General features: G+C 44.9%; 2 protein-coding genes across 3 annotated transcripts in view; one reads left to right on the top strand and one right to left on the bottom strand.

Moving 5' to 3' along the window:
- WWP2 (WW domain containing E3 ubiquitin protein ligase 2) overlaps positions 1-6,801 on the top strand; it is a 148,093-nt gene extending 141,292 nt beyond the window's left edge. For both annotated transcript variants that reach the window (XM_040253215.1, XM_040253216.1), the window contains 6 exons: positions 52-192; positions 896-1,016; positions 1,340-1,444; positions 2,601-2,697; positions 2,876-2,948; positions 4,253-6,801. In XM_040253215.1, the coding sequence (XP_040109149.1) occupies positions 52-192; positions 896-1,016; positions 1,340-1,444; positions 2,601-2,697; positions 2,876-2,948; positions 4,253-4,352 (637 nt within the window). In that variant the 3' untranslated portion in view covers positions 4,353-6,801. The remainder of the gene's footprint in view (positions 1-51; positions 193-895; positions 1,017-1,339; positions 1,445-2,600; positions 2,698-2,875; positions 2,949-4,252) is intronic.
- Positions 6,802-16,656: 9,855 nt separating this feature from the next.
- PSMD7 (proteasome 26S subunit, non-ATPase 7) lies at positions 16,657-25,230 on the bottom strand. The gene is made up of 7 exons (XM_040253214.1): positions 24,969-25,230; positions 22,944-23,035; positions 21,954-22,046; positions 21,151-21,248; positions 20,498-20,578; positions 18,530-18,621; positions 16,657-17,613 (listed from the first exon to the last, which is right to left on the bottom strand). Exons 1-7 carry the CDS (start codon positions 25,040-25,042, stop codon positions 17,175-17,177), a joined length of 969 nt encoding a protein of 322 aa, XP_040109148.1. The 5' UTR covers positions 25,043-25,230; the 3' UTR covers positions 16,657-17,174.
- Positions 25,231-26,852: the final 1,622 nt, after the last annotated feature.

The raw sequence follows: 26,852 nt of genomic DNA, 5'->3' as shown, positions 1-26,852 counted from the left end.
GGGAACCCTTCTAAGACAGACACCTTCCCTCTTGGTCCCTTGTGCTCCCAGAGAGAACAACCTGGAGGAGTGCGGCCTAGAGCTGTACTTCATCCAGGACATGGAGATCCTGGGCAAGGTGACGACCCATGAGCTGAAGGAAGGGGGCGAGAGCATCCGAGTGACAGAGGAAAACAAGGAAGAGTACATCATGTGAGTCGAAAGCGCTAGGGAGCCGGCGGGGCCCGGGAAGTGGGGGCAGAGACACAGCCGGCCGCAGAGAAAGAGGCTCACGCTCTTATCCCGCGGCACCGTCTTCAGCTAGGCCCCCTCGTGTGGCCCATGGGTCTCCAGGGATGGGAAGAACCTTCTGTTTTGCACTGACCTTAGATGGCTGCCGTGGCCGGTCATGTGCTGGCCAGAGCCGGGTAGCCAGAGCCCAAGGCCCTCTGTTCCAGCCCCTGGGTGCTCCTTGTTCCCAAGTCGTAGATTCATGATTGCAGGACAGAATTTCTTTGAAGAAGCATAAAAGTTCGACGACTCCTTCTTTGTTCTCCTAACTGAAAGGGCACCTGTGTTCTGCCTGCTTAAACCCACTGTCACCTGTGGGATTGTACACGAACATGCCCGTTCACTTCAGGTCCCTTGGGCCAGTCTTTTAACCCCCGTTCATCTGAGCTTCAGTCAGCGGCGATGGGAGGAGCAGGAGGAGGAGATTTTGAAGATTCAGGTGTCTGCGGGTTACTGTGAGGTTTTAAAGGCCATGCTCTGGGGCCGAAGTTGCCCAGGTGTCCCGCCCGCCCAGGTCGGCTCTCGGCTGCCTCCTTGCTGCCAGCAGAGGCCACCTCCCCGCAGACCCTGAGCTGCTCCAGAGGAGTGGGTCTTGGGCTCTCCCGACAGTCAGTCTTGGTTTCAGGCTGCTGACCGACTGGCGTTTCACCCGGGGCGTGGAAGAGCAGACCAAAGCCTTCCTGGACGGCTTCAACGAGGTGGCCCCCCTGGAGTGGTTGCGCTACTTTGATGAGAAAGAGCTGGAGGTGAGCTGAGTTTGTGGGGACCCTGAACCCCTGGCCCCTGGGGCTGCCCTGCCCTCTGATAGCCTCGCCGAGCACCCACAGCAACTCACCAGTAAAACCCAGGATGGCAGCAGCAGGCACATACGGTTATTTTGGGTCTTGCACCTGCCCTTACCTGGGCTCTTGTTGGCAAGGGGTTATCACGCAAGACTTGGGCTACCCATACTGTTAAAACTGCCAGCAGAGATGTGTGGGGTGCTTCCACCTGCCAGGGAGTAGACGGGGCCCTGTGTGCCGTGGGGACAGGGCTGGGGCCGGGTGCCTGACAGCCCTCTCCTCCGTAGCTGATGCTGTGCGGCATGCAGGAGATAGACCTGAGCGACTGGCAGAAGCACACCATCTACCGGCACTACACCAAGAACAGCAAGCAGATCCAGTGGTTCTGGCAGGTGGGCCCGCGCCTGTCCCCACAGGAGGCGCAGGGGCTCTGGGCGGGCGTGTTTGGGCGGTACCCCCAGGAAGCGAGACCAGATTGAACCCCAGGCTTTTGGATGCTTGTTGTGTCGTCATCTTCCTCGTCTCTGACACTCTCCTCGCCTCCCCCAACTCCCAAAAGGAGACGAGAAACCCAGCCTTGGGACATCGGAGCTGGGTTGCAGCCACTGCATTTGACAGGAGGTGGGGTTGGCAGTGGGCCAGCCTCAGATGCTGGCATACCGGCTGTGGGGGAGGGGGCCATGAGCAGGGAGGAAAGTTCCTGTAGGTCACGTGGTCTCCTTCCAGCCGGGTGGGATGGAAGGCGTGGGCTTGGCTCCAGAGAAACTGAAAGAGCCCCTTGTCCTGCATATAAGGAATCAGTTGCGTTGTATGTGCAGGTCTTGTCGTTATCATTGTGCAGTATAGCATACATAAAAAAGAATGAGCAGAGCTAGGCTTTCTGTGGAGGTGACGTTCACATGCCATAAAATTCGCCACACTAAGTGTTTGGAGTGGCTCTTACAACGGCTTCTGACAGTGTTGTGCCCCCCATCACCATTGTTGAATTCCAGTACATTTCATTTCCCTCAGAAAGAAATCTCACACCTATTAAAGCAGTCAATCTCATCCTTTGTATGTTTTTAAAGATGCAACTTGGGGGACTTCCCTCATGGTCCAGTGCTCGAGCGCCCACCTTACGCTGCAGGGGCCGCTGGTTCAAGCCCTGGTATGGGAGCTAAGATCCCGCATGCTGCAGGGCAACTAAGACTACCGGCCACAACTGGAGAGTCCGTGTGCCACAACGAGAGATCCTGCATAGGCAACCAAGACCCGATGTAGCTAAATAAATACACATTTTTTTAAAAAATGGAACTTGGCTGAGGAGGAGAATTTCTGGCCTGAAACCAAGAGATGTCACATAGACTGGTGGGAATGATGTATACACACAGCCTCTTAGAGCGGCTTTGGGATTTCCCAGGGAGTAACTGTCACCCACCCCCACAGACCACGCTGGGGCTCCATGTTCTCAGCCCCAAAGAGGGGCCCTGGCTCATTGCAGAGTTACAGGTCAGGGCAAAGTGCTGGGCCAAGTGGGCCCTGACTCTGCCTGGGCTTGTGGGGCTCCAGGTGGTGAAGGAGATGGACAACGAGAAGAGGATCCGGCTGCTGCAGTTTGTCACCGGGACCTGCCGCCTGCCTGTTGGGGGATTCACTGAACTCATCGGTATGTTTTCCCTGCCTGCTGGTGCCACTGGGTGGAGGTGAGGACAGCTCAAATCAGGGACAAGACCTCATGTCTTCCTGGAAGCAAGTCAGTGGACTTGTCTTTGGTGGTGTCGGAGGGTCCTGCCTCAGGAAGGGGCCGACTTGTCATAGACAACATGTGTTCCTTTGGATAACAGGTAGCAACGGCCCACAGAAGTTTTGCATTGACAAGGTTGGCAAGGAAACCTGGCTGCCCAGGAGCCACACCTGGTGAGTGTGCTGGTTGTTGGGGGAGGTGGCTGGAACCCAAGACCCAATGAGCCCCCAAGAGCAGCCCTGAGGCCAAGGCGGCTTCAGTGCCTTGATCCTGGCAACCTGTGTGTAGTTCTGCGGTGCTTAGGTTTGGGGAGGCACACCTCAGCCCCTGGGCCTCTGATCTTTTGGGAGTTGTGACAGTATCTGTGTGCCTTGACAGCCATACCGGGTATGAAATACAGTAAGTCCCCTACATACAAACCTTCAACTTGTGAACTTTCAAAGATGCGAACGTGAGTTCGTGCGTCTAGTCATGTAAGTTCGCTCACATATCTGGCGTACATTGTCACGTGCGTGCATCCTCTACAAGTAGAGCAGGCAATGGCAAGGGGGTTTTCTTTAGCTGAGGAGGCACCGTTAGTTTTTGAGGCGTAGGACCCAAATGTAGAATGGTATATGAAGGTTGCAGCAGCCGTTCAGAAGGTAATCCAGCGCTACCGTGTCACCTATGATGAGGAAAAAAAAAGAGCTACCACCCAGACATCACTGGATCATTTTTTTTTCAAGAGGGTAGACAGAGTTGAATCCAGCAAGGAACCAGAACCTGTGGCATCAACTTCAGGAGTGCAGCTTGCCCTCCATCTCCTATTGCTGACAATCCTTTAGCTCTTCCGTCTTCCTTCTCTAATCAGTAACTCTTCTTGCCTGTTCACTGGATGCCAAGCCCCTGTATTCCAGCTATTGTACTCTATTTTTCAAAGCTCTGTATTGTCAGATTAAAAATTTTTTTTAATGTATTATCTGTATGAAAAGTATTATAAACATATCACAGTATGAATTTGAGCAAACTCTGGGAGATAGTGGAGGACAAGGAAGACTGGTGTGGTGCAGTTCGTGTATGGGGTTACAAAGAGTCAGACACTAATGACTGAAGAACAACAACTGGATAGCCACCTGTGTTAGTTGAGTACCTAGGCTGACTTTATTGGACTTAAGAACAAATTGGGCTTACAGACATGCTGTTGGAATGGAACTCGTTCATGTGTAGGGAACTTGCTATATTGAAACACTCCTATTCCAGTCGGCAAAGAGCTGCTGTCCCCGGTCTTCTTCTGCAGTTCCCCATTTCCCCTGTAGCCCTGTCCCTGCTTCTAACCCCTTCATGGTCCAGGGACACAGCGGGGCCTTTGAGGACCCTGTTGTGTGTGGCCAGCTGGCGTCGTGGTTGAGTCACAGTATGGGATCTCTCAATACCCTTGTGGCTGTTAGAGCTCTGACCCGTGCCCTGTGCTGATTGCCCTGCTCTCCTTTCTTGACAGTTTCAACCGGCTGGACCTGCCGCCATACAAGAGTTATGAACAGCTGAAGGAGAAACTGCTGTACGCTGTTGAGGAGACCGAGGGCTTTGGTCAGGAGTAACTGAGGCTGTCCCCCACCCCCAACCCCCAGCACATGTGTAGACTTGAGTCCTCCCTGCCCGAGAGGCCGCTGGCCATGTAGCCCCCGGGAGGCCCCTGCGGATGGTAGTCCCATGTAGGACCACACTGTCATCAGGCTGGTGGCAGCAGAGCCAGACCTCAAGAGGCTCTGCCCTGCCTTTCGCTCCTCCCCACGGGTGGCAGTCTGGAATAAAGCCCCCATGTCACCCTTGGCCCCATCAGCCATTGCAAAGTCTAGAGGGCTGACCCTCTCTGCAGATCTCATCCTTCTTCTCCCTTGAGACCAACCCTAGGTTTGTGTGAGTGTGCAAGGGAGGGTGCCCTGTGCTGAAGCCCTGGGCCTCAGAGGCTGGTTAGGTGAGAGGGAGACTGGCCATTTGGGGTAGCTCTTCTGGGCTAAGGAAGCCCAGGGTCTTTGTCAGTAAAAGAGGTTCTATTTTGTATGGAACTTTTCCAGTGATCTATATAAATGAAGGTCTGAGGGAGGGGAGCTCTGGACCAAGGTCAGGTCTTGTCCCTGGCTAGCCAGCTCCAGCCAAGGAGGCCGAGCAGCACGGCCCCGCTCCACTCAGTGCTGGCCAGTGTGTCCCCGCCAGCAGGCAAAGGGTCGTTACCAGCTGCTTGGATGTCAGGGGATGGAAACGCCCTCAGATTTTCCTCTCCCTTTTACATAAACTTGAAGTATCTGTGTGTAGGGCTGCTTTGTGTTCTGTGGTTGGTAAGCTGCTGTCACTTCCTGTCAAGGAGCTGGTGCGCCAGGCATGGCTGGGACCCAGAGGCACACAGCACCGTTGGTCCAAGAATATCCCAAACAGCTGCTCCTCTTAGGAGCCTGCTTCACAGTTCTGTGAGCTCGGGCAGGTCTGACCCAGTGGCTCAGCTTCCCAGCAGCCTTATCCCCGAGCCTTTGACAGAGAAGGGGGGAAGGGGATTATTGTCCTGAGTGTCACCCCAACCTCACTGCCTCCAAGAGAGGAGAACTCCCTTTGCTAGATGGAGTGATGGGGTGCGTGGGGCTGACCTGCTAAGACCCTGGACCCCCAGGCGGCCCGTGCATCCGGATGGAAAATGAAGTCTGTTCCTGCTACTGTAGAGTGTGTTCACTCTGCCTCGAAGTGTGGCTTTACCTGCACAAAAGAGACGATGCTCTTGGAAACCACCAGAAGGGCCCTGAGCTGCTGTGCACAGTCTGACTTGATTGCTGGAGCTCCTGCCGACCTCTGCCGTGGGCATCCTGCCATGTGTTCAGATCTTCCAAGCGAACACACTCCTCTGGGATGCTGGAGTGGTGATTGTCGCTGGGTCCCCGTGCAGGTCCTCAGGCCACCCACAGCATTATCTGAGGACAGGCTCATGCTCCCAGGTCCTTGTCCTCCCCTCTCCACCCTGGCCTGTGTCTGCTCTGTTGTGTGTACTGATGTGAGTGGCTCAGCTCACCGCAGCCCAACCTCCTCCTTCCCTCGGATCGTTGGCTGTGCTTCCCTGTGGTGTCTCACCATGTTGGGGATTGAGGTGCAAGCCACCATGCCATGCAGGGTCTGGGAGCCTCAGGCTCATGGGCGTGCAGAGTGCGTTCATGTGGGTGTGTGTGTACATACGTGTATATAACTGAGGTGTCTGTACGGAATGCCCTTTGGTAGCTCTGAGCTGGTCACCAGATTGTTTTGTAATGCCCACCCCCTTGCCTTGGTATTGCCAGTTTCTTGTGCAATAAACAATCAGCAGCTGTGGGCAGTGTTGGCGCGTGGATGTGTCCAAAGTCACTGTCCTCCAGGCAAAAGGTCTCTGGGCCCCACAGACCCTCCAGGTCCACACAAGGGTGGAAATGCTATGACCTTGCTGGTTTTGAGAATTGTGTGTCATTAACCAAGACAGCCACACTTCTGATGGGCGGCCCAGTCTTCATCCAAGGATCAGGGGCTTCAGCCCTCATTTATTTGCCTCACGGCTACCTTTGGCCTGGGTTTCTCTGAGCAGTTGCCATGGCACCAGTGCATCAACAGCCTGAGGCTGCAAGTTGGACAGGTTTTAGGAACCAGCTCCTGGGTAGCCGTTCATTTGAGAAACATTTCCTGTTTTCTTGAATTCCGTGATGATAGAGGGATGCCCTGGACTTGAGCTCATGGTCAGCCAGGGGCTTGCCGCCCACTTTTTTGAACTTAAAGGTTGTGAGGGGATCCATCAGCGCAGTCTCGATGCCTTTGACATGGAAGTGATTTTGTCCTGGATCAAGCCTTGCTCTGATCTGGCGTCTTTCCGGGGTGGGGTGGGGGGAGGCAGAGGTGTGCAGAGCATCTTCTCCTGGGAGTTCATCAACCCCAACACCAAAGCTGTTTCTCATTTGACAGGGCTATGCTGTACTTTGAGGAGGTTTTGACAAAAGTTCATATGTCATACAGACATCTCATAATAAATTCAACTAAAACAGCCCTAGTCAAAACTGTTCTCCCCCTTCCTATCCCCCAAAATAGCTGCTGTTCAGTTTGCTGTCCTTTCAGACTATTTTATGTGTATAAATCATATGTACATATAATTTAAAAGTATGTAAAAAATGAGATCTTACACACGTTAAGCAGCTCAGCTCATTAAATGAGGTAGTAGGTACACCTTTCTGTGTTCGTCAGCCTAGGTCCAGTGAATTCTGTAGTGTGTGATATTCCATGTCATGGTGGTTCTGTAACACACCCACCTTTGTCCTAATGGGCACAGCATTTGTGTCCAGCAGCTTGCTGGTGAAGCCTCTCGGCCAGGTCTTGTGCACCGATGCTGCTTTTCTGGGAGGCGGACCACTAGAGTTTGGACTACTAGAATTGGACTACTGAATAAAAATTTAATAAAGGTTTAAAATTCCAGGATAGGAAGGGTTCACAGTGAAAGCCCCCCTCTTTTGTTCCTCGGGCATTCTGGCCACCATCTGGAGGCAACTATTGTTGCTGGTTTCTTTTGGATCCTTTCAGACAGACTTTAAAATCCCAGCAAATTCTACTCAGTTGCCCTTCAAAAAGGTTCTTGTTTTAACAGCCTTAGCAGTGGACAGGACCCCTTGCCACTCCACTCTGGGAACTGGATCTGTGAGCTCCCGTCTATTCTTCCCGGCCTTCTTTCACTTTTCCATCTCCTAACTCTGGGCATCTTCCCTCTTACTTTTACATGATCAAAGTTTTTTTTTTTTTTTTTTTAAACATTTATGTTCTATTCTGTAACCATAATGCTCTACTTTTTCTAAAGGTTTATTCAGAAAACTGAAAAGCAAGAAAAATGTTAATATTACTATAATGATATAAATGCTGTTTACTCCAGAACTAAATGGTATAATGTAATATAATTATGTATTCTTCATACAGCTCTTTAACCCTAGGGTTTCTAATTACCAATCTTTGCTTTTATTATATCCTTATGTTTTTTTCTTACTCTGAAGTGTTTCAAGTTAAATTAGACAGTCAGGAAGGGTCCCCACCTCAACATGCTGTAATAAGTCCCTGATAAAATTAGCCAAAGCTACAGAATTATTTTGGAAGTGAAGAGCAGATCTGACTCTGTTTGTCACCTAAAGTCCTTAGTGGGGCTCAAGACTTTACATAAGTAAGACCTCACTGGATTTGGAAAGCTCAGCTATTGCTCCTCCACTGTCCTTCTATATCTCATGGAAACCTTCTAGAAAAACTTATACTAAAGATCTATGTGCTTCCATTCAGGGGAATGCTTAGGAACATCAGGCTGTTCTTGGTCTTGAGCTAAACTTAGCAACAAGGCCCCAGTCTCATCTTGGGGAAGAAAATTGAGTCAGTGCTCAGAATTATTCCCTCTACTCAGTTCTCAGCAGTCTGCCCCATGGATCTTTTTCTCTAGGTCGCTCTGATTTCTGACGTTGGTTGAAGTTCCACAGTCACAAACTCACTTTCCTGTGGTCCATGCTGCGAGTCAAGCACCTATCAGCTGACTCAGAGAGGTGCACGTGATTTATCTTTGGCCTGCTATCTGTTATTTGTACCTTCTGAACATCAGTTGGTCCCGGTGACAGTTATCATTGTTTTCTTTCTGATGCTTGTCACAATTTTGGCCCCTTCACCTTGATTCTCTTGTCACCTCTCCAGATGTCCTTGATGGTCTCCATGACATCAAATCCCAACTCTAGTTCTCTTGGCCAAACACAGAAGCAACTCCACTGAGCCCTGGTTCTTTTTGGTGTAAAACAGTACTAGAAACCAAAATGTGGGAGTTCCATCAAAATGGTACCATGAACTCATGACTCAATCAGCTTCTTGGCTCCACAATCATTAAAAAAAAAAGAGAACAGAAAATATAAAAAAGAGAAAAGGCTGGCTCAGAAACAAGATAAGTTCATGGGTTATAAATAAAACAAAGATGCAGAACGTTGGGCAAGATGGAACCGTTTGGGTCTGCTGCACCTAGAGCCTGGCAGTGATCGCTGAGAGTTCAGCTGCTGTGGAGTAAAGGATCTAATTATGCTCCAGAATAGATGGGGGGTGGGCACCAGTTGTGTACCTGATATGGCTTTGAGAAAGATGGAGGCCCAAGGAGGCAAACCCCTTAAGCCAAACCATCCCACTGGATCTGTGACACTCCCAGGTTACTCTAGGCTAGGGCCCAAACTGCCATTCAAAGACCAGGCTGCAGAATGGATGTACAGCATGAGAGGACGTGGCAGCTGCAAACCATCCGACAGGAAAGAATGAGTGCGGACGGAGGAGGAGGACAAACCACTCCCTACTGAGAAATTTTGGCTCGGCACTTCTGAGAAAGACTCTCCTGAGTGGTCTCTTGCCTGAAGGTCTTCGCTGTAAGGGCAGTGGGTGGCTAGTGGACTCTTTCATGGAGCCTTAAGTGTCATTGTTTTCTGGGAGGTGATCAGTTTCTCCAGAGATGAGTCCTCTGCACCTCACCTGAGCGGGAGACTATACCTGAGTCAGGTAGCCTGCCTATAGGCTTCCTGGGAGTAAGAAGCAGGAAGGAGCCAGGGTTCTCAGAGTCCTGACCACTGACCTTTTCGTTCCCCCTGGCCTTCTGCTCTGGCTCGAGTCCAGTCCTTGCAACCAACAGAGTGGAGGGAGCCATGCTGTACAGGGCTCCGGGGGCGGGGACCCGCTCTTCTGTGCAGAATCTTGTACATACCCCAGTTTTCAACTTCCTGCCTTCCTGCTGCCCCTAAGTACTGAGTCTTTGAGGACTCACTCATTTCCTGTCTGCATCTCCCTGTGTCTGAGGTTAAGATTTCTCCGTGGTTAGTTACACTCCTCCACGTCCAAACTCTTTGTTAAACGACCTTGTCTATTGCTGAATCCTCTTAATGTTTTCTCTGTCCTTGTGGATTAAGACTTTTCATTAAGTGTTCTTCACAGTTGTCTCAGCGAGGCTGGAGAGGGAGAAGAGGCGCTTCATCTGTTGTCTCCCTTAACTTCCTCTCCTTTGATAGGTCTGCCTGCCGGCAGCTTGCAGCTGTGCAAAGAGGTCCCCACGAGGGCTTGGCTGTTCTGTTATATTGACTTTCCACTAAGCTGCTGTGTTTACCCCCGTGGCACTAACTCCGATCTTAAGCCTGAAGCTTTCCCGGCTCAGAACCCTTGTTGGCTTAGCTCCTGCCGTGTGAATTCTAGGCTGGGGCTCCTGCTGCTTGGTCACTAACTCCTAATTTCCTCCTTCCAGAAATGTGTCGAATTCCCTCGTCCACCTCTCATTTGCTGCCTCTCAAATTGGGTCAGTTGGCAAGGGGAAAATAGGAAATCTTTGACATTCATTCACACTCATTTTAGTACAGTCTTGGGAGGGAAGAAGGATAAATATTAATATGTATATGTCAGAACTTTTTTCCTGTTTATTTTTTTAATTGGAAGATTGTTGTTAATCGGAGGACATTGTTACAATGTCATGTTCGTTTCTGCTGTACAACAGTGTGAGTCTGCTGCGTGTATACACGTATCCCTTCCCTTCTGAGCCTCTCCCACACCCTGCTCTTCCAGGTCATCGCAGAGCGCCGAGCTGAGCTCCCTGTTACACAGCAGCTTCCCGCCAGCTAGCTGTCTTACACACGATAGTGTGCATGTCAGTGCCTCTCTCTGTTTGTCCCACCCTCCCCTCCCCCTGTTGTGTCCACAAGTCTGTGTGTCTATTTCTGTCCTGCATATGATAGGTTCATCAGTACCATTTTTCTAGATTTCATATATATGCATTAATATATGATATTTGTTTTTCTCTTTCTGACTTTACTTCACTCTGTTATGACAGACTCTAGGTTCACCAGCATCTCTAAAAACAACTGATTTTTGCTAATCCGCCATCATTTTGCACCTTGTCTCTTAAGAGCATCAACTTGGTTCCTAACTCTAGGGGTTTTATTTTGTTTTGGTTTGTCATCTCCAAAGCCGCTGGGGGCAATAGGTAGTCCTGCTTGTAAACAAGAGGGATGTTTTGCTTCTGCATTTTCTATTAGCATCTTTATTCTAAAGTTTTCATTAGGCACTGAAATTTAAAATGAAAACCCTATTGTAGTCGATTGTGGATTACCCTGGTGAATTCTTATTTTTATCTGTAGGGGACAGGCTTTTTAAGTGCCTCCCCTTGACCCCTTCTGATATGCACACCTTGTGGTATCATTCCTTCTCCTTGAGTGGGAGTGGTCTAGACACTTGGCTTCTAACAAACAGAATGTTGCAAAGGTGATGGGCTCTCTCTTCTGTGATTAAATTACCAAAGATTGGGACTTGCTTCTTGCTTACTGACTCTCCATTGCCTTCTTGGCTTGTGTACTTTCCTTTTTTTTAAAAAAAGGTATGTATGTATTTATTTACTTATTTGACTATGCCAGGTCTTAGTTGCGACACACAGTATCTTCGATTTTTGTTGCAGTGTGCAGGATCTTAGTTGCAGCATGTGGGATCTAGTTCCCCAACCAGGGATTGATCCCAAGCATTGGGAGTATGGAGTCTTAGCCACTGGACCACCAGGGAATTCCCTTGGCTTATGTACTTGGATGAAACAAACTGCCATGGTGGTGAGGCCCACATGGCAAAGGACCGAGGGCCTCTTCGTATCAATAGCCAGTGAGGAACTGAGGCCCTCGTCCGACAGCCTGTGATGAACTAAATCCTGCCAGCAGCCACATACTCCTGGAACCTTGAGACAGCAGCAGCATGGCCGACACCTTGATTGCCACCTGTGAGTGTTGGTGAGCAGCGGACCCAGTTAGGCTGTGCCTGGGCTCCTGACAGAAGCTGTGAGAACTAATGTATATTGTTTTCAGCAGCTAAAGTTTATGGTAATTTGTTATGCAGTAGTAGATAACTAATACACTATCCTAGCTCAGGTGAAATGGTCTTGGATTAGCATGTATTCTACGTACCAGGTCCTGAATGTGGCCATGACTTTTTGTCTTTTTTTTTTTTGGCTGCGCTGCACAGCATGTGTGGATCTTAGTTCCCTAACTAGGGATTGAACGTGTGCCCCCTACAGTGGCAGTGGGGAGTACCAATCCCTGGACCAGGGAAGCCCATGGTCATGATTTTTAATAATGAGAGAGCCTTGGCATGTAGTTCAAAAACAATCACACCAACTAGGGATAAAGGCAGAAAGGTACCAGCATCACTCTCCTTTTCTTGGAGAAAGAAAATACTGGGGAGTGGGAGTCCTTTCAATCCCCACCCTGAGTCCATGGCCTGAAATTACTGCCCAGGTGGCACCAATGGCCTCAGAGGCCTTGGGTCTGGCCGAGCCTGCAATGGTGCTCTGTCTTGGGGTTGCCATTTGTTCTTATTTGGGCAAGAGTTGGCACGAGTGTTGTCCAGACTCTCAAGGACAATTTTGGGTTCGTTTTTTGTATAATTAAAGGGTGAGCAGTAGGGTAGACGATGCCAGTACAGCAGTGAATACGTCTGGAGGACAGGCTCTGCTGTTCCAGGACTCCCACTGGGGTTGGTTCAAGGGGCACATCTCCCACCTCAGTGATGCCTCCCTCATGAGCATCTGGGCCTTGGTGAGTTGTGGGTGTAGAAGCATTCTTTTCTCCTGGGATGGAATGCATTTCATCCTTGAACTTTGGTTTTTATAGTCATGGTTGTTTGCCAACTCTTGTGATTGGTTCACGTTGGTTAAAATATGGGGCATATGGGGTGGGGGAGGAGTAGCTCATGCATTCAACTTTGGCTTTTATCCCATCCCTACTCTTGAACAAGGGCACAGATCCCTGAGGCACCAGCTGTCTGCCTTGAGGTACAGGGAAGCCCCAGGTTAAGTAGATTTTTTCCCTAGCTTTATTGAGATATAATTGACGTAATGTGTTAGTTTAAGGTGTACAATGTGATGATTCATGTACATGTTGTAAAATGATTACCACGGTGAGGTTCATTGACACATACATCACCTCACGGAGTTCCCATTTTGTTGTTGCGACCATTTAAGTCTGCGTTGTGAGAACTTTAACTTCGACTCTCTTAGCAACTTTCAAGTATAGGATACAGTCCCAGGGTCTTATCTGCTGAGGGGATAAAGCCAGGGTTGAAAATGAAGCAGAGGGGATAATAGATGAACTGAGGCTGTTGATTGGGTATTTTGGTTAAAAGTTAAGCCAGATTATCACTGATCAGACACTAGCTATAGCATATAGATAGAGGTAGATACTGGTGCTATGTTGCAGAGAAGGACGACGCTTTGTGGATTGTAATAGACACATATGAATGAGAAGAGATCTTAAGTTGGGAAAGGACTGATCCACAGAGTGCTGATGGTAAGGCAAAAAATTAGTAGTTTTATCTACATTAAATAAAGGTTGTCTAACTTGCATATATGCAGAAACTACCAATTTCTTAAAAACACAGATTCCCAGAGATTCTAATGCAGTAGGTAAATTGTATAATTTTACAAAGAAATAAATGATATCTGAAAAGGGGTAATAAATGCTCCCTATGCACTGTAGCTAAATGATTTTACTACAATTTACTATCATCTGTTTTCTTCAGGTTATTTTTATCTATTGTATCCATATTTGGGTAATACTATGTTATGCTGTGCTAATGTGCAACTTTTCCCAATTCATGTTGGCCTTGAAATCAGCTGTGTTGGGAGTATTTACACCAGGGAAATTGGCAAAGGCCACAAATCAATACCCTTCCTCCTCTTTTTTAGAGACCTGGTTGTTACACATTTACCAGCCCTTCATTGGATATGATCCTTAAAGAAACCAGGAGTGGTATCAGCAGTGAGGAAAATCAAAGCATGACCCATCTGAAGGGCAGAGAAAACTTTATCTATTTATCATAGAGTACAGCAGGGGTGAAGCTGTGGCAACTTGACCCAATTTTTTGCAGCAAGATGCTCTCTAGATTCCTTCAAAGCCTAGCCTAGATGGTTGCAGCTAAAAGCAGAAGTGGTGGGAAGCAACTTTGGGGAAGGTTCCCAATTCCATGATGACCTGAAATGTGAACCAATGTGTCACTTGCTGAGATGATATTAGTCAATGGTGCCATCTAGCGTTGAAGTACAGATTGGCTCCAAAGAGGGACGCTTAGAGGAAGCTTTCTCTTGACTTGCCTTGGAAACACACTAACACAGTTTCCTCTATTTTCTTTTTCTACCTCATTTCCCTACTTCTGGAGTCATTTTCTACCCACTCCTCCAACAAGAATAGCCACTGGTGTTTTCTTGTTGTTATTGGGTTTTTTTTTTTGAAAGATATAAATTCGGTGTGGTTTCTAAGCAAAAGAGAGAAATGCCAAGAGTTGAAAGGCATAGATATGGAAACCAGCACTTGCCTGTATTATGTATAATCTGGAATGAATTTGCTTAGGGAAGTTGTAGAGATCTTCTCTTGTGGGTCACATAATTCAGATGCTTCTCTGCTTTTCCAGCATGTCCCAGATATCCTTCCTATTTCCTGTGACAGGGGCACATGAAGTCATCAGCATGTTGTAGCATAACAAAGAACCCAAACTCATTCTGAAGTCTTTCTGTTTCATAGATATTTTTGTAGAAAATAGTAGAAGGAAAGTCCTGTTCATGACTTCCAAGTGAGTAGGATCTTTCACTCTTTTATGAGAACTTGTGTTAATAAGTCTTTTATTTGAAGTGAAGGTAATTGTATATGATCAAGTTCTCAAAGCTGGAGAGTCCTCCAGAAACTAGAGTTAGATTCTGGGATTAATTCCCACTGGAAAGGTTGACTGCATCATGAGCAGTGGAGAAAGCAGTATGGTAGTCCCTCAATGAATATTACTTTCTTTTTTCCCCTTTGATGATTGATGATCTGTGTAAAATGAAAGAACATTTAACTAATTAGTGGGCTCAAAGCTGTTATTCCACCCTGACAGTTTTTAACCTTTTCACTAAGGATAACTGACCTGTAAGTTTGGGACTATTTCAGATGTTACTTATCAAACAGAATACCAGTAGGGAATCAAAGCTATACTCTCTGTAATGTGTGTAGCTGGAGTAGCCTGAACTGTTATTGTGAAACCTTTCAAAATGGAAGGAAGGGAATGTCACAACTCTGGATACAAAGTCCGAAAATGGGATTAGACTTTACCCAGGATACTTTTTCAGTGTTCAAAGAACAAAAGTAGTTTAGAACTCTCATCTTGAGACTGCTATCTGAACACATGACTTTTATTTTAGGTGAGGGTCATGGGTTTTGCAGTCAAGTCAGCTGCTATTTATCTAAGCAAGCCTTCATCAACAAAGTCTTACAAAGCTCACCCTCTTACATAGGATGGCAGCAATTTTGCTTGAGAAAATGAGCCTTCGTGACTCTAGAGGTGACATACACTTTTTGTTAGAAGGAACTGAAGATCCTGTTAGTAAGGTGAAAGTCAGTTTTGTCCATATGCAGGTCTAACTGTTAAATATAACAAAGCCTGGGTATTCCCATGTTCCTACATGTTCAATAGACATTCCAATTTATCAAACGGTGACAAACTTAAAAGCCTGTGACATTGTCCTATTAGACCCTGGGAAAGCTTTTTAAGTGCAGATCATTCTTCTAAAGGTGGATCTGATCCTGTGTGGTCTTGAGTTGCCCCCACCCCACCCCCACCCTACATAAAGGACTCACTCTTTGGGATAACTTTCTCCTTGTCCCTGCTTGGCCTCAGGTCCATAGCATCTCTGGTCTTTGCTGCCTACCCTGGAGAAAGGTTCCCTTTCTCACACCAGTCTGTTCTAAACATGGCAACAAAATCTCAAAAAACTTTTAATAACACACTCTTGTCATTTTAAATGCATCTCAAGCTTTTAACTATGTATTTCAAATTGCTTTTACATAGATGTACTGGGAACAACCATCTGACTTTTGACTGACACAACAGACAAAAAACTTCTCTAGTTCTTTTCCCTTTGCTATTTCTTTTTACCTCAGCATCTTAATGAACTTTGAACTGACCACTGATGTGGGCAGTTCTATTTCTGTCAGATCAAAATCAACCCCCAAATTTCCACTAACTCGTTCTTTGGCAGGCAGGTCTGTCGATTAAAAATGGATGCTTCTGGCAACTTTGAGGCACTGTAACATTAAGAAGTGGTTTATGAGATTCCACTGACTTCATTTTAGTGCTATTTTATTGTAATTCTTAAATAGTTGAACACCGATAGTCCAACATGGCAACCCACTCCAGTATTCCTGCCTGGAAAATCCCATGGACAAGAGGAGCCTGGTAGGCTGCAGTCCATAGGGTGGGTAAGAGTTGGACATGACTGAGCGACTTCACTTTCACGCATTGGAGGAGGAAATGGCAACCCACTCCAGCGTTCTTGCCTGGAGAATCCCAGGGACGGGGGATCCTGGTGGGCTTCCGTCTATGGGGTCGCACAGAGTTGGACACGACTGAAGTGACTTAGCAGCAGCAGCAGCAGCAGTGAACTCTTAAGAGAGGTTCTAACTACTCAAAAAAGGAAGTTAGTATCCAAGTGACAACTATTAAGTCAAATGATTAAGCACCTTTACTTACGTTGGGAAGCTTTGTTCCATCCCACTGACATTGTCGTTTAACGTACCTACTGCAATAGTAAGTAAATATGTCCCTTATGAAAACTTAAGAAAGACTGCTATAGGGACAGGAATCTGAGATATGAACTATGACCCAGGTCTTCCGGGCTCAGTTGGGAACTCTCATTACAACTTTATTTTTAAAGGAATGAGATTCTCTTTTTCATAAAGGATCCAGTCTAAAATAATTCATTCAGGCAGCTTTAAGGATTAAAAACTGTCAATTAAAAACCGTCTTTGTTGCTTCTGAAAACAATGGATCACCACTCCCAGAGTTAAAAACAACCAGAACACAGCCTTAAAAACCAAGCTATTTAATTGTGTCTTTGAAGGTAAACAATATCTTGATCCCAAGCCCCGAGAATGCCAGAGCTACGGGTCTGAGAAGTCCCGTGGGGCAGTATTCTCACAGAGTCCTGAGGGTCAGACCTCAAAGTGTTCCAAGGCAGAGCACTTAAGGAATTCATGCATTCCATTCTGCAGTTTTGCAGACTGCCAGAAACAGACCCCAAGAGTCCCTTGAGGTCTGAAAAATTGAGACGGGAAAAATTCAACCCCTGGTCTCATAGATAAAACTAGGGAGAGTACCAAAAATGTTACGCTTACTTCTCTTCACTTTTCTCACACAGTCTGAAACCTGAGGTATCACCTCCCCAACTCACAGTAGCCGAAGCTGCAGTTTAGGTTCGAGACCAGTCCCTCTATCCAGAGAGCTCTCATCAATACAGCTTTTTAACAAGCACTTTAAAGAACCCTCCGGCGGCACAATGCGTTAGTTTACAAGATTTTAATTTACAAATTAAAAAGCTACATGTTTTATTTTTTTTCCTTTTTCTCTTCTTTCTTTACATCACTCTTTTCCTTCTCTTTCTCTTTGTCATCTTTTCTGTCCTTTTTGCTGTCTTCCTTTTCTTGCCCTTCTTTCTTTTCTGCGTCCCGGTTGGCAATCTTGTTGTTGATGAGGTTGTGCAAGGCGACCACAGAACGGATCAGTGAGGCCAAATATACCACCACCATCTGATCGTTGGTCTTCAGGTAAAAGGCCTTGACAAACTCTTGCAGGCTGACATCTGGCAGCAGGTTGAAGACGTCCTGCAGCTGGTAGATGATCTGGTGGTTGATGGGCAGCTTGCCGGTGGCCACCTTCTCCAGGTAGCCCCTGATGTCCAGGAGCTTGGAGTTGAGTCCCTTCAGACCATGGACTTGGTTTGTGATCCGCTGGGAAAGAGTGCCCACTGTAGTGTCTTTGATGTCTCTGTAGGAACCCACAAGAAAGAGCAGGGGTATCCATCAGTGTCCTATACCATCACACAGGTTTTCACATTCTAAGGGAATAACTCAGTTTGTGAGGAGGGGCAAGTTTTCTAAAGCAAAAATGCTACTTTCTCCGTTTGATAAAGATTTGAGTATAAAGTGCCTTAACCTTGTTTTCATTTGGAAGCACATGTTTTATCTTTCTCATCACAGGACATCTTTCAAAAGAGAGAGCTAAAATGAAATCATGTTCACTAAAAAAAAAATTTTTTAATCCCTCTTTACTTCAATTTCTCTTGTTTCTAAAGAGGGTAGCATTCTTTTCACCTGCATCTATAAGATGTTTTGAGATGCTTTTAAATCAGTCAGTAGTAACTTTCTGAACTGAGACAAATCTTATTGTTTGAGAAAATCTATGACCTTTCAAATAAGTCAGGGTTATGTAAGTATTTTTCTTTTTTTTCTAAAATTTGGCTGCGCCGGGTCTTAATTGTGGCACTCTGGATCTTTAGTTGCAGCATGTAGGACCTAGTTCCCTGAGCAGGGATCAAACTCGGGCCCCCTGCATTGTGAGTGTGGAGTCTTAGCCACTGGACTACTAAAGAAGTCCCCTAGAGTGTAAAAGGCCTTGATGCAGATTCTCTGCAGAAAACTGGCTAGCTACATTCATTGTAAAGGAGGTACACTTAAAGAACACACACTTGCTTTTAACATGCATGTGTTCCTGTCACAGCCAGCATTATAGCTTCCAGACAACGTGCGCTATCCAGAGTCATAAATCATAACTCAGGACACTTCATAGATGATCCAGGACTAGAGCCCAGGTCTCTGGACTCGATATGCATGTTTTCCTTACACTGGCTTTTCCAACAGCCTCTTGGGCAGCTTCTGATCCTGATGCCGTCCTAAAGTCTCACCGTAATAAGTGTTCAACACCGACTTCCTCGGCTTCCTCTGCTCCAATCTCACTGGTCACGTGCTCAAATGTCTTTGAGGTTGGAGTTCCATCCTGGGAGAGGAGACTTAATTACAGTTATTTACTTACAAACAAATGAACAAACTAGCACAGTTCCTTTTCACACCTTGATTCTTCTGCTTTAAGTCAGATCACTTGAGAGGTGTTATTACTGGGTTTTCTGTGGCAAGGGTGGGTAAAGTTTGCTTTGAAAGCTGTCACAGCAGTCCTACTCAGGGCTGAGGTATACTGGGGCATATCCTTAGCTTATTTCTGAGGAAAATCTTGATATTATCTTAAGTCTTCAGTAGAGATGTATATTCAGAGAAGTCTCAATTTGGCTAAATTTTAAAGACGTCATAGTTCATTCTAAAATAGGCCATATTCTGAACATTGTGCCTGAGACAAGCTTATGTTAGAAAATATAACTTTGAACCATCTACTGTCCATTGGGTCAAATGATCAGTGCACCAAACAACGTGGTGAGAATCACTGATTTTCTGGTGGCCTGAATTAATCAAGGAACCCATTAGTGGATGTGGTTTGCTGTATCACCTACTTATTTCTTGACGGGACTCAGGAGAAACTTTTCTCAGATCTAGTGCCAGAAGAGGCTGTGCATCTCCTGTAAAGGCTGTGAACTGTTTGCAAGCAGGAGCACATGGCAGTGTGTGCACAGGATGTAGGCAGACGGCTTAGATGCAAAGCCTGGCTTTGCTGTGTGTGTGCTAAGGGAACTGTGAGATCTTGGGAAAGTCACTTCACTTACACTAAGTGGTATAAACATCAGCTGCTGTTGTTTTATCCAGGATAGTGTGAATCCTGAAAATGACATTTTCCTCTTGGCTTTGTATGCTAGGATGGTCAAAGCCTTCCAACACCTGTGCAGGACTTCATGGCCTGTCTTTACACGTACTGATTTTTCCATGGCTTCATCTTATAATATGACCCTTACATCCCCTCTATTTTCTATTAAAAAATCCTGTTTCATTGGGTGTGTGTGAGTGTGTGCATATGTATGTGTGTGTGTGCAAGTAGCCTCAAACTCCTTTTTGAAAGAGGCAAGGTAAAATTTAACTTGTAACAAATGTATCAAGACCAGGGATGCAAGCCTTACTGCAACTAGGCAACAGATCCGGATCTAAGTTCTCTAGTAGTAAGGCAAAGAGAAACAGGGGCACAGAGCTCAGGGCAAGGAACATTTGCAGGAAGCTAAGTTAGAAAAGCCATTTCCAGATTTTAAAATTGAATATATGGCTAACTATAAGAAGAAAGACAATATTTACTCCATCTCTCAAACTTTTGACTTTGGAAATTCAAGACTGAGCTCTTTGTATACCCTAAGTGCAAATACTTTATACTCAAAACAAAACTCATGTAGTTTCACAACAAATCTTATCCTAGAATCTGCGTTCAATTCTGTTTCCTGGAAACAGAGAAAAGCTACTTTGGCAGCTTGTCCTGTCCATACCCAAGGTACAAGCTAGCAAGACCACAAAGCAGGTACTGAATACAATGGAGCCAACTATATAGGTGTCAAATCCTGCAGATGGGTTTTGCCATCTAGCTCCAGGCAGTTCTGACTTATTCTATTTGAAAACCTAGTAACTTCTAGAAGACTGTCAGAGGTGGGCAAACAGTGGAAATGGCACTAGATTAAGATCAAGCTCATCAGGCTCTACATTTACTCTGCTGAGAACATCTCTGGGTGATAATTTGACTACTTTGGTCTCAATTTCATTTGTAAAAGGAGGCTTTAGATTTCTATGGTCCTCTCCATTTCTAAAATTTGGTGATTCAAACACTCAAGGGGGAAAAAAACATAATATCAAACTGTTATAAAGTATTTGTTGACTTGAAATGGGGGAAAAACCCAATAGCCCTAAAAGTAGCAAAGCTAATCTCCTAGGCTCATAACAAGATGACTTACATCATGAACTTCTTCCACCGAAATATATGCTTCTGTGGGCAGTCCCAGGTCCTTTGGTTTCACATCAATGATGACCAATACCTGGCAGAAAAACACACGTTAGCAAACCACCTTGTACTAAGCACATAGGGAATAACTGCAGCCATTCTGAAGATGATTACTGAAGCTTTTAAATTCATTTAAACAGATAATGAGCCAGAATTTTCAGGAAAAAAAAAAGACTTTACATTTCCAATTTCTTATCATTTGCTCTGCTCTTCAACCCCATCCATTAACAAGGTGAAAGGTAGTCCAGTGAGGAAGGAATCAAGCAGAAGGAAATTAGAGTTGAGACAACCAGCATTTTAATCCCAGCTGCACTCTCAGAAGACCTTACTAACCATTCTGAACCTCAGTTTTCTCATTTGTAAAAAGGATAACAATCCCATACAGTTGAGAGGATTAAGGAAGGTAACTTACATACTTAGCACTGAGCAGATATTTAATTTACTAAATACATTGTGTTACTGTATACTACACAAAGCACTGCAAATTAACACAAGTTTATAGAGAAAAAGTGGTGAAATGATTCACTATCCACTAGGAGGCTCTTTTTCTTGAGTTAACTGGCAAACAATTATCAGTCAAGGGTTTTAAAGATAAAGCGCACTTACTGAGTTAGGGCAGTATCTTTTCATGAGTTCATTGATGGCGATGTCATTCTTGTGTAGTTTAGGGCCTGTGTGGTACCACCCAACTATTCTTTCTCTGGCTGTGAAGGAAAAAAATAGTGGCTTTGAACTGTTACATAAAGATATATATATTACCCTCAAAAAGGGTAAGAACTTCAGTAGTTATGTTTTCTACCTTTTCAAAAATTCCAGGCATCTAACCTTGACATGCTTATGAAATCTTAAATGAAATTTTAAATTCAAAAGCAGGAATCTCTGAAAATAAACAGCAGGGGAAATCTAGAGATAGCCATATCTCAGACTAGTTTAGGAAACCAGTCATACATGAAGCAACTAGAAAACAATTCCAAGGGAATATATAAACAAATGCAAGTTCATCTCACATAGATTACAGCAGTGGGTGTTGTGAGAATAAATATTTCCAAAGCAATGTGGCTGCTGTAATGAAATGAAAATGATACACGTGACAGAGATATTTACCTTGGTGGTACTAAAGCTCTAGAGGCACGTGGATTTTATTTGATAACTTTTTGCTTTTCTGCTGCCGAGGGCTCTCTCTCCCCTGAAACCCAGGTGGTCTAGCTGGCCTTAAATTTCTATTCCAGTTTCTCATTTATTCTACCTCATTTGTCTACTACCATTGGCTTTACTTTAGTCTAGCTAAGTGAAAGGGTCTTTGATATTAGACAAAGAAAAGTGAATACTTAGAAAAGGCATTTGGGACACACACGCACATTTACACACCACACCACACGCACATATACCAGTGCCACAATGCCACCTACCGTTGACCTTCTTAAACATTCCATACATGTTTTCCAAGTAATCATGGTCTAAAAACCAGACAGAATCATCTTTGTCATCTTCATCAAAAGGAACTAGAGAGGAGAAAGAAAAACAAACACAAAAACCCCAAACAGTTTAGGGTGCTGGATAGAACTCTAAGGGCACACACCACAACTGTGGACCTCTAGGCCAGATTTGACCCATGCCTTTAGCTTGTCCAATACAGTATTAAAAGTATTTTTTGAGTTGCTTTTATTAAAAACTGGAAGATTTCACATACAAATCTAGACCTCCAGGCTCTCTTGAAAAATTGGAAGACCTGGCAATAACTGGCTATAGCCATACAGAGGTCACCTCCTTTGAAAAGGATATATGTTCTTCAGTTTGCTAAAGTTCCATCATTTCCTAATACTTCTTTGGGCAAATTACATTACTGTCTGATCCTTTTAGACACTGGAGTTAGTGACCTCTAGTCTACCAGCTATGCCAGCAATTATTTTGTTGTTCATTGTTGTTGCTTTAATCATAAAATACAAATATACATTCTTCTGAACATTCATGAAACAGAGTGAAAAGAAGGTTTTTATCTCCCTCTTGCCTACCCATAGCCACGGTTAATAGTTTAGTGCAGGGGTTCACAAACTATACCCACTGTCTATTTTAATAGTTTTATGCAATATGGCTGTTAGTTTGTCTACATACTGTTTTCAGTTGCTTTCCAGAGCTAAGCAGTTGCAATGGAGACAATACGGCCTAAATACTTAAAAATACTTACTATCTACTTCTGTGTGTAGCTTTTAGCCTCCCTGTTCTATACTTAAGCAATTCTGAAACAGAATCGCTTGGTTGCAGTAAAAAAAAATGGAGACCACGAAATTTTCTTTCTTTTTAAAAGTTAACTGACATTTTAACCATACTCAGAAAATGTAAATTTTGTCTATTTATTTATTAAAAAAAACTGAGGTATAATTGACAGATTTTTCTTTTACCTGCAAAACTGTTGGATACATCGAGTACTTTCTTTTGCCACGACCCCAAAAGCACACCAACAACACGTTTTTGGTTTCCAACCTTGCCTATTCTGAATGAGAAAACAAAAGATCATTCTGGATAGGCACAGACTCAACAATAAGATGCCTAACACGAAATACCAATGTACTGATACAATTTAGCTTAGCTGGGAACTGATCCCACTAAACAAATGTAGTAAGTTAGTCTTAAAAAAAAACAACAAACAACCCTCAAACCTTATAGAAATTTAAAATGGAGAAAATGAAAACTCCCAAGATCTTAAACAGTTTTAAGTTATCTGGTTGGTGTTTGAAAACACATTTAACTTTTTGATAAGAGCTTACCTTTCTTTCTTAAACTTTCTCTAGCTTCTCTATCCTCCAACCTTTTCAGGGATAAAGATGCTAAAGCTGAACCACTGTTATGGTCCAGCTTGCCAACTCTTCTGTGAAACAAGCCCAACTAGATGACATAAACAATTCTTTGTATCATCTAGGGGCTGAGAAAATGATTCTGACCCAGAAGCATGTGTATGCCATTTGTGATCTCTCTGAATGGCTAAATTAGGCAGAAGTTGGAACTGAGCTGGTGACTAATCATACTGGGAGGAGGGCTCAGTGAACGAGAAAAACTACCTCAGAATTTCTATCTTCAAATCAAACCCCCTTAGTAATTTTGTGCTAAGGGATGACAAAAGTGTTTCACTTATTTCATTGGTCTTTATGTAGAATTCTCCATTAACCACTAACAAATGTGACAGAACAAACAATTCTATGTTCAAAGGACAGACAAAAGTCATTGTGAAATGAACCACAATTTCTTAACAGTTGCTGGTTCACACCGATTGAACTGTACTTATCTAAACACATGATTTGGCAAACTTATAAATGCTTACTATGTCTAGGGCTTGGATCAGAATTAAGTATTCCGATTTTGGGGGGAAATCTAAGTTCAAAGGAAATTTCCACACTCATGGGCTTTTCTTCTAATCTACAAAAATGCATTTGTGTTTTAGAAAACCCTACAATTGTCTGACACAGCAGCCTGAAGTGTCTGCCTTCACTATGCCCTTAAAAATGTTTGTTGAATTGACTGAACGGAACTGAAATGATGCCTGCCTTCTTAGAACCTCTAGTATCCTATGGGAGAAAAACAGTAATTGTACAGTGGAAAAGCTCAAGTTTCTTGTTAGGCTAAGGGTCCTACAAAGAAATGGAACTAAACTGGGGACCCTAACCTCACAGGAGTCTGAGTTTGGTTTTGGCTCTGGTTGAATTGGGAGTTGTACAAAGCAAGCACTTAGCAACTATGACTTTATAGCAGATGCTCCCAACTGGGTCTTACAACTTTCCAATTCAAGTAACTACTGTAAAACTTATGAACACGTGTAACAGGTCCCGCGGGACGAACAGCTCGAAAACAAGCAAGCGAAGGCAGAAGTATCTGTGGGATGTTTTCTTATTCATTAACGCCTACACCTCCAACTGGTCTCATTTTTAGAAGAAAAACTTGACTTTAAGACTTAATATATCTACAGTTTAAGCTATCGCCTAACCAGATTCGCACTTCTGAAACTTCCACAAGTTAAAAGCACAGTTCTTGCAGGGACCAGACTTTCGGTGACAGCCTTCAGAGCCAAAAAGCGCGAGTCTGAAGGGCTTTCCTACCAAACACCGAGTCTCTTAGGCGAAAAGGGACGGACGAGGCGATAGATGGGCACGAGGACTGGGGATCAGGATCAAATGAAACCTGCTCCCCATACTCTGGCATCGTACGGACTGGGTGAAGGGAATGATCAGCTCAGTTCCCGGGAGTGCCGGCTGGGCAGAAGACTCCAGGTAACTTGGGCTTCATGAATGGACTTAATCTGGGCCCCTCGGCGACTCAGGGCCACCCCTGGTGCGTCAGCACCCCCGCGGCCGCCGCGCCGTACCCAGCGCGCCCGTGACTCAGCAGCGGCGGCGCCACCGGCCCCGGTAGGCCGCCCCGTGCCGCCCGCTCACCGATTGAAATGATCCACCACACTGAGCAGCACCAGGGGATGGACCACCACCTTCTGCACCGCCAGCTCCGGCATCGCGACACACCCCGCCCGCCAGGCCCTGCTCCCCGCGACGCGCAAACACCGGCAGCCGTAGCGGCAGTAACTCTCGGCTATCCTCCAGGCCTGGCTCCTCCTCTTCCGGCTGAGCCGCCGCCGCGCGGCTCCTCCTTCCGCTCCCAGAGTGCCGCGCGGGTCGGGGTGGTAGTGACTCTCCTGCTCCAGCCTTGAGGAGGGGAAGTGCAGGGGAAGGCGGGACCTGGCTCGGGTGACAGGCTAAGAATTTCCCAGGTCATGAAAGCTCACTAAAGGCTGACCTCCTGGTGTCTGTCCTCCTGTACTGTCACCGCTGTGACTTTTCACCTCAGAATCTTAGCTCCCCTCCCCTCCCCCATCCGAAGACTGGAGAAAATGCTGAGAAAAAAATGTAAATAGTAGTGTTTCCGTCATTCAGAAAATGTTCATTTTCAATTCTAGTTAAAATCCTCCAGAATTTCTTAGAGGTTGTTATTCAATCGCTATGTCGTGTGCGACTCTGCGACCCCATGGACTGCAGCACACCCGCCTTCCTTGTCCTTAAAAGGCTCTTCTTAGAGGAACTAGCTTTAAATCTCTAGCATTAGGGCATTCCTCTAACATAGGTTTGGTAATTTATCTCATTATTATTTTATTATCGGGGAATTTCCTCTTAATCTTTGCTGTGGACTCTTACCTGGCTGTATTTTCCCATCTGTCTTTATATTACTTACCATTTAACAAGAGCTATAAGAATGAAAACTTATAAAAAGATTGACGAAAAAACTGGAAAGCAGTAAGGGAATACATTTTCATATTTAGCTGGAAAAGAGAAAAAAGACTAAAAGAGGAAATGTAGGAGAAGGGTACGGCTACCCACTCCAGTATTCTGGCCTAGAGAATTCCATGAACTTGTAGTTCATGGGGTCTCAAAGAATCGGACACGACATAGCGACTGAATAATAACAGCCACCTGTTTTTAAGCACCTTCCACCTTCGCTGTAACACCAGAGAATCTGACCTCTCTGAAGAATGACAGGAGATTTTTGTTCTGAACCTTAGCCTTCTTCCAGTATAATCAGGAAGCTTTTGATAGTTTTATTTTTTTTTTAATTTTTTTAATTTTTAAAATTGGAGGATAATTGATTGCAAACTTTTGCTATTCTTTCTGGGCCCTGCCTCTCCCTTTCATTTCATGTACTGTTCCAACTTTTGGGAACACTGTTTTGGATTTTTCTCATTTCTTTTAATAGTTTTGATTTGGCTGTCAGATAATTGCTGCTACTTAAGATATTAAATAATCGAAATTTTAAATTAAGGAAACTTAAGTCAGCCCCAATTGTGTGATGTGTTAAAGCTTGCTTGCTGGTTTTTAGTGCCTTATTCAAAGTAGATGTTCTTGTTTCATCTTTTATACGATGCTGTTCAACACAGGGTAGACATGTAACTTATAAAAAGATCTTGGAAGGTTTTTTCCCCTTAATTTTTTAGGATCAAAGGTTGATTTTAATTTTTCTTATGTGTCAGGTAAGGCATAAGAATTGAAGTCTAAAAGAAGCATATTTTTGGACTAAATTATTTAAAGGATATAAAGAAGACACCTTGAAACCATAAATAAGGTATTTTTCATGTCCTATTTTTTTCTTTTTCTTTTTAAATGAAACTGACTTGAAATAACTGATTTTGTAGTCACTAAGGGCTAAATTCATTCAGAGGAATGTAGAAGAAGACATAAGAAATCTACTTTCTTTTGTTCATTTAATTCTAGACTTCACTTTAAGAGGCTCGGATGAGAGCATAAGTGTAATACATTTTATTTTCCTTTAACTGC

The sequence above is a fragment of the Oryx dammah genome, unplaced genomic scaffold, assembly GCF_014754425.2.
Source record: "Oryx dammah isolate SB20612 unplaced genomic scaffold, SCBI_Odam_1.1 HiC_scaffold_13, whole genome shotgun sequence".
Classification (NCBI taxonomy): domain Eukaryota; kingdom Metazoa; phylum Chordata; class Mammalia; order Artiodactyla; family Bovidae; genus Oryx; species Oryx dammah.
Note: the sequence above shows the minus strand (reverse complement) of the source record. Positions and strands in the feature narration are given on the sequence as shown.

Coding starts and splice junctions, on each gene's coding strand:
- PSMD7 (XM_040253214.1), bottom strand. CDS start 25,042: ATGCCGGAGCTGGCGGTGCAGAAGGTGGTGGTCCATCCCCTGGTGCTG. Junction 21,249..21,953: donor AATGTTTAAGAAGGTCAACG/GTAGGTGGCATT, acceptor TTTCCTTCACAG/CCAGAGAAAGAATAGTTGGG. Junction 18,622..20,497: donor CGGTGGAAGAAGTTCATGAT/GTAAGTCATCTT, acceptor CTCCTCTCCCAG/GATGGAACTCCAACCTCAAA.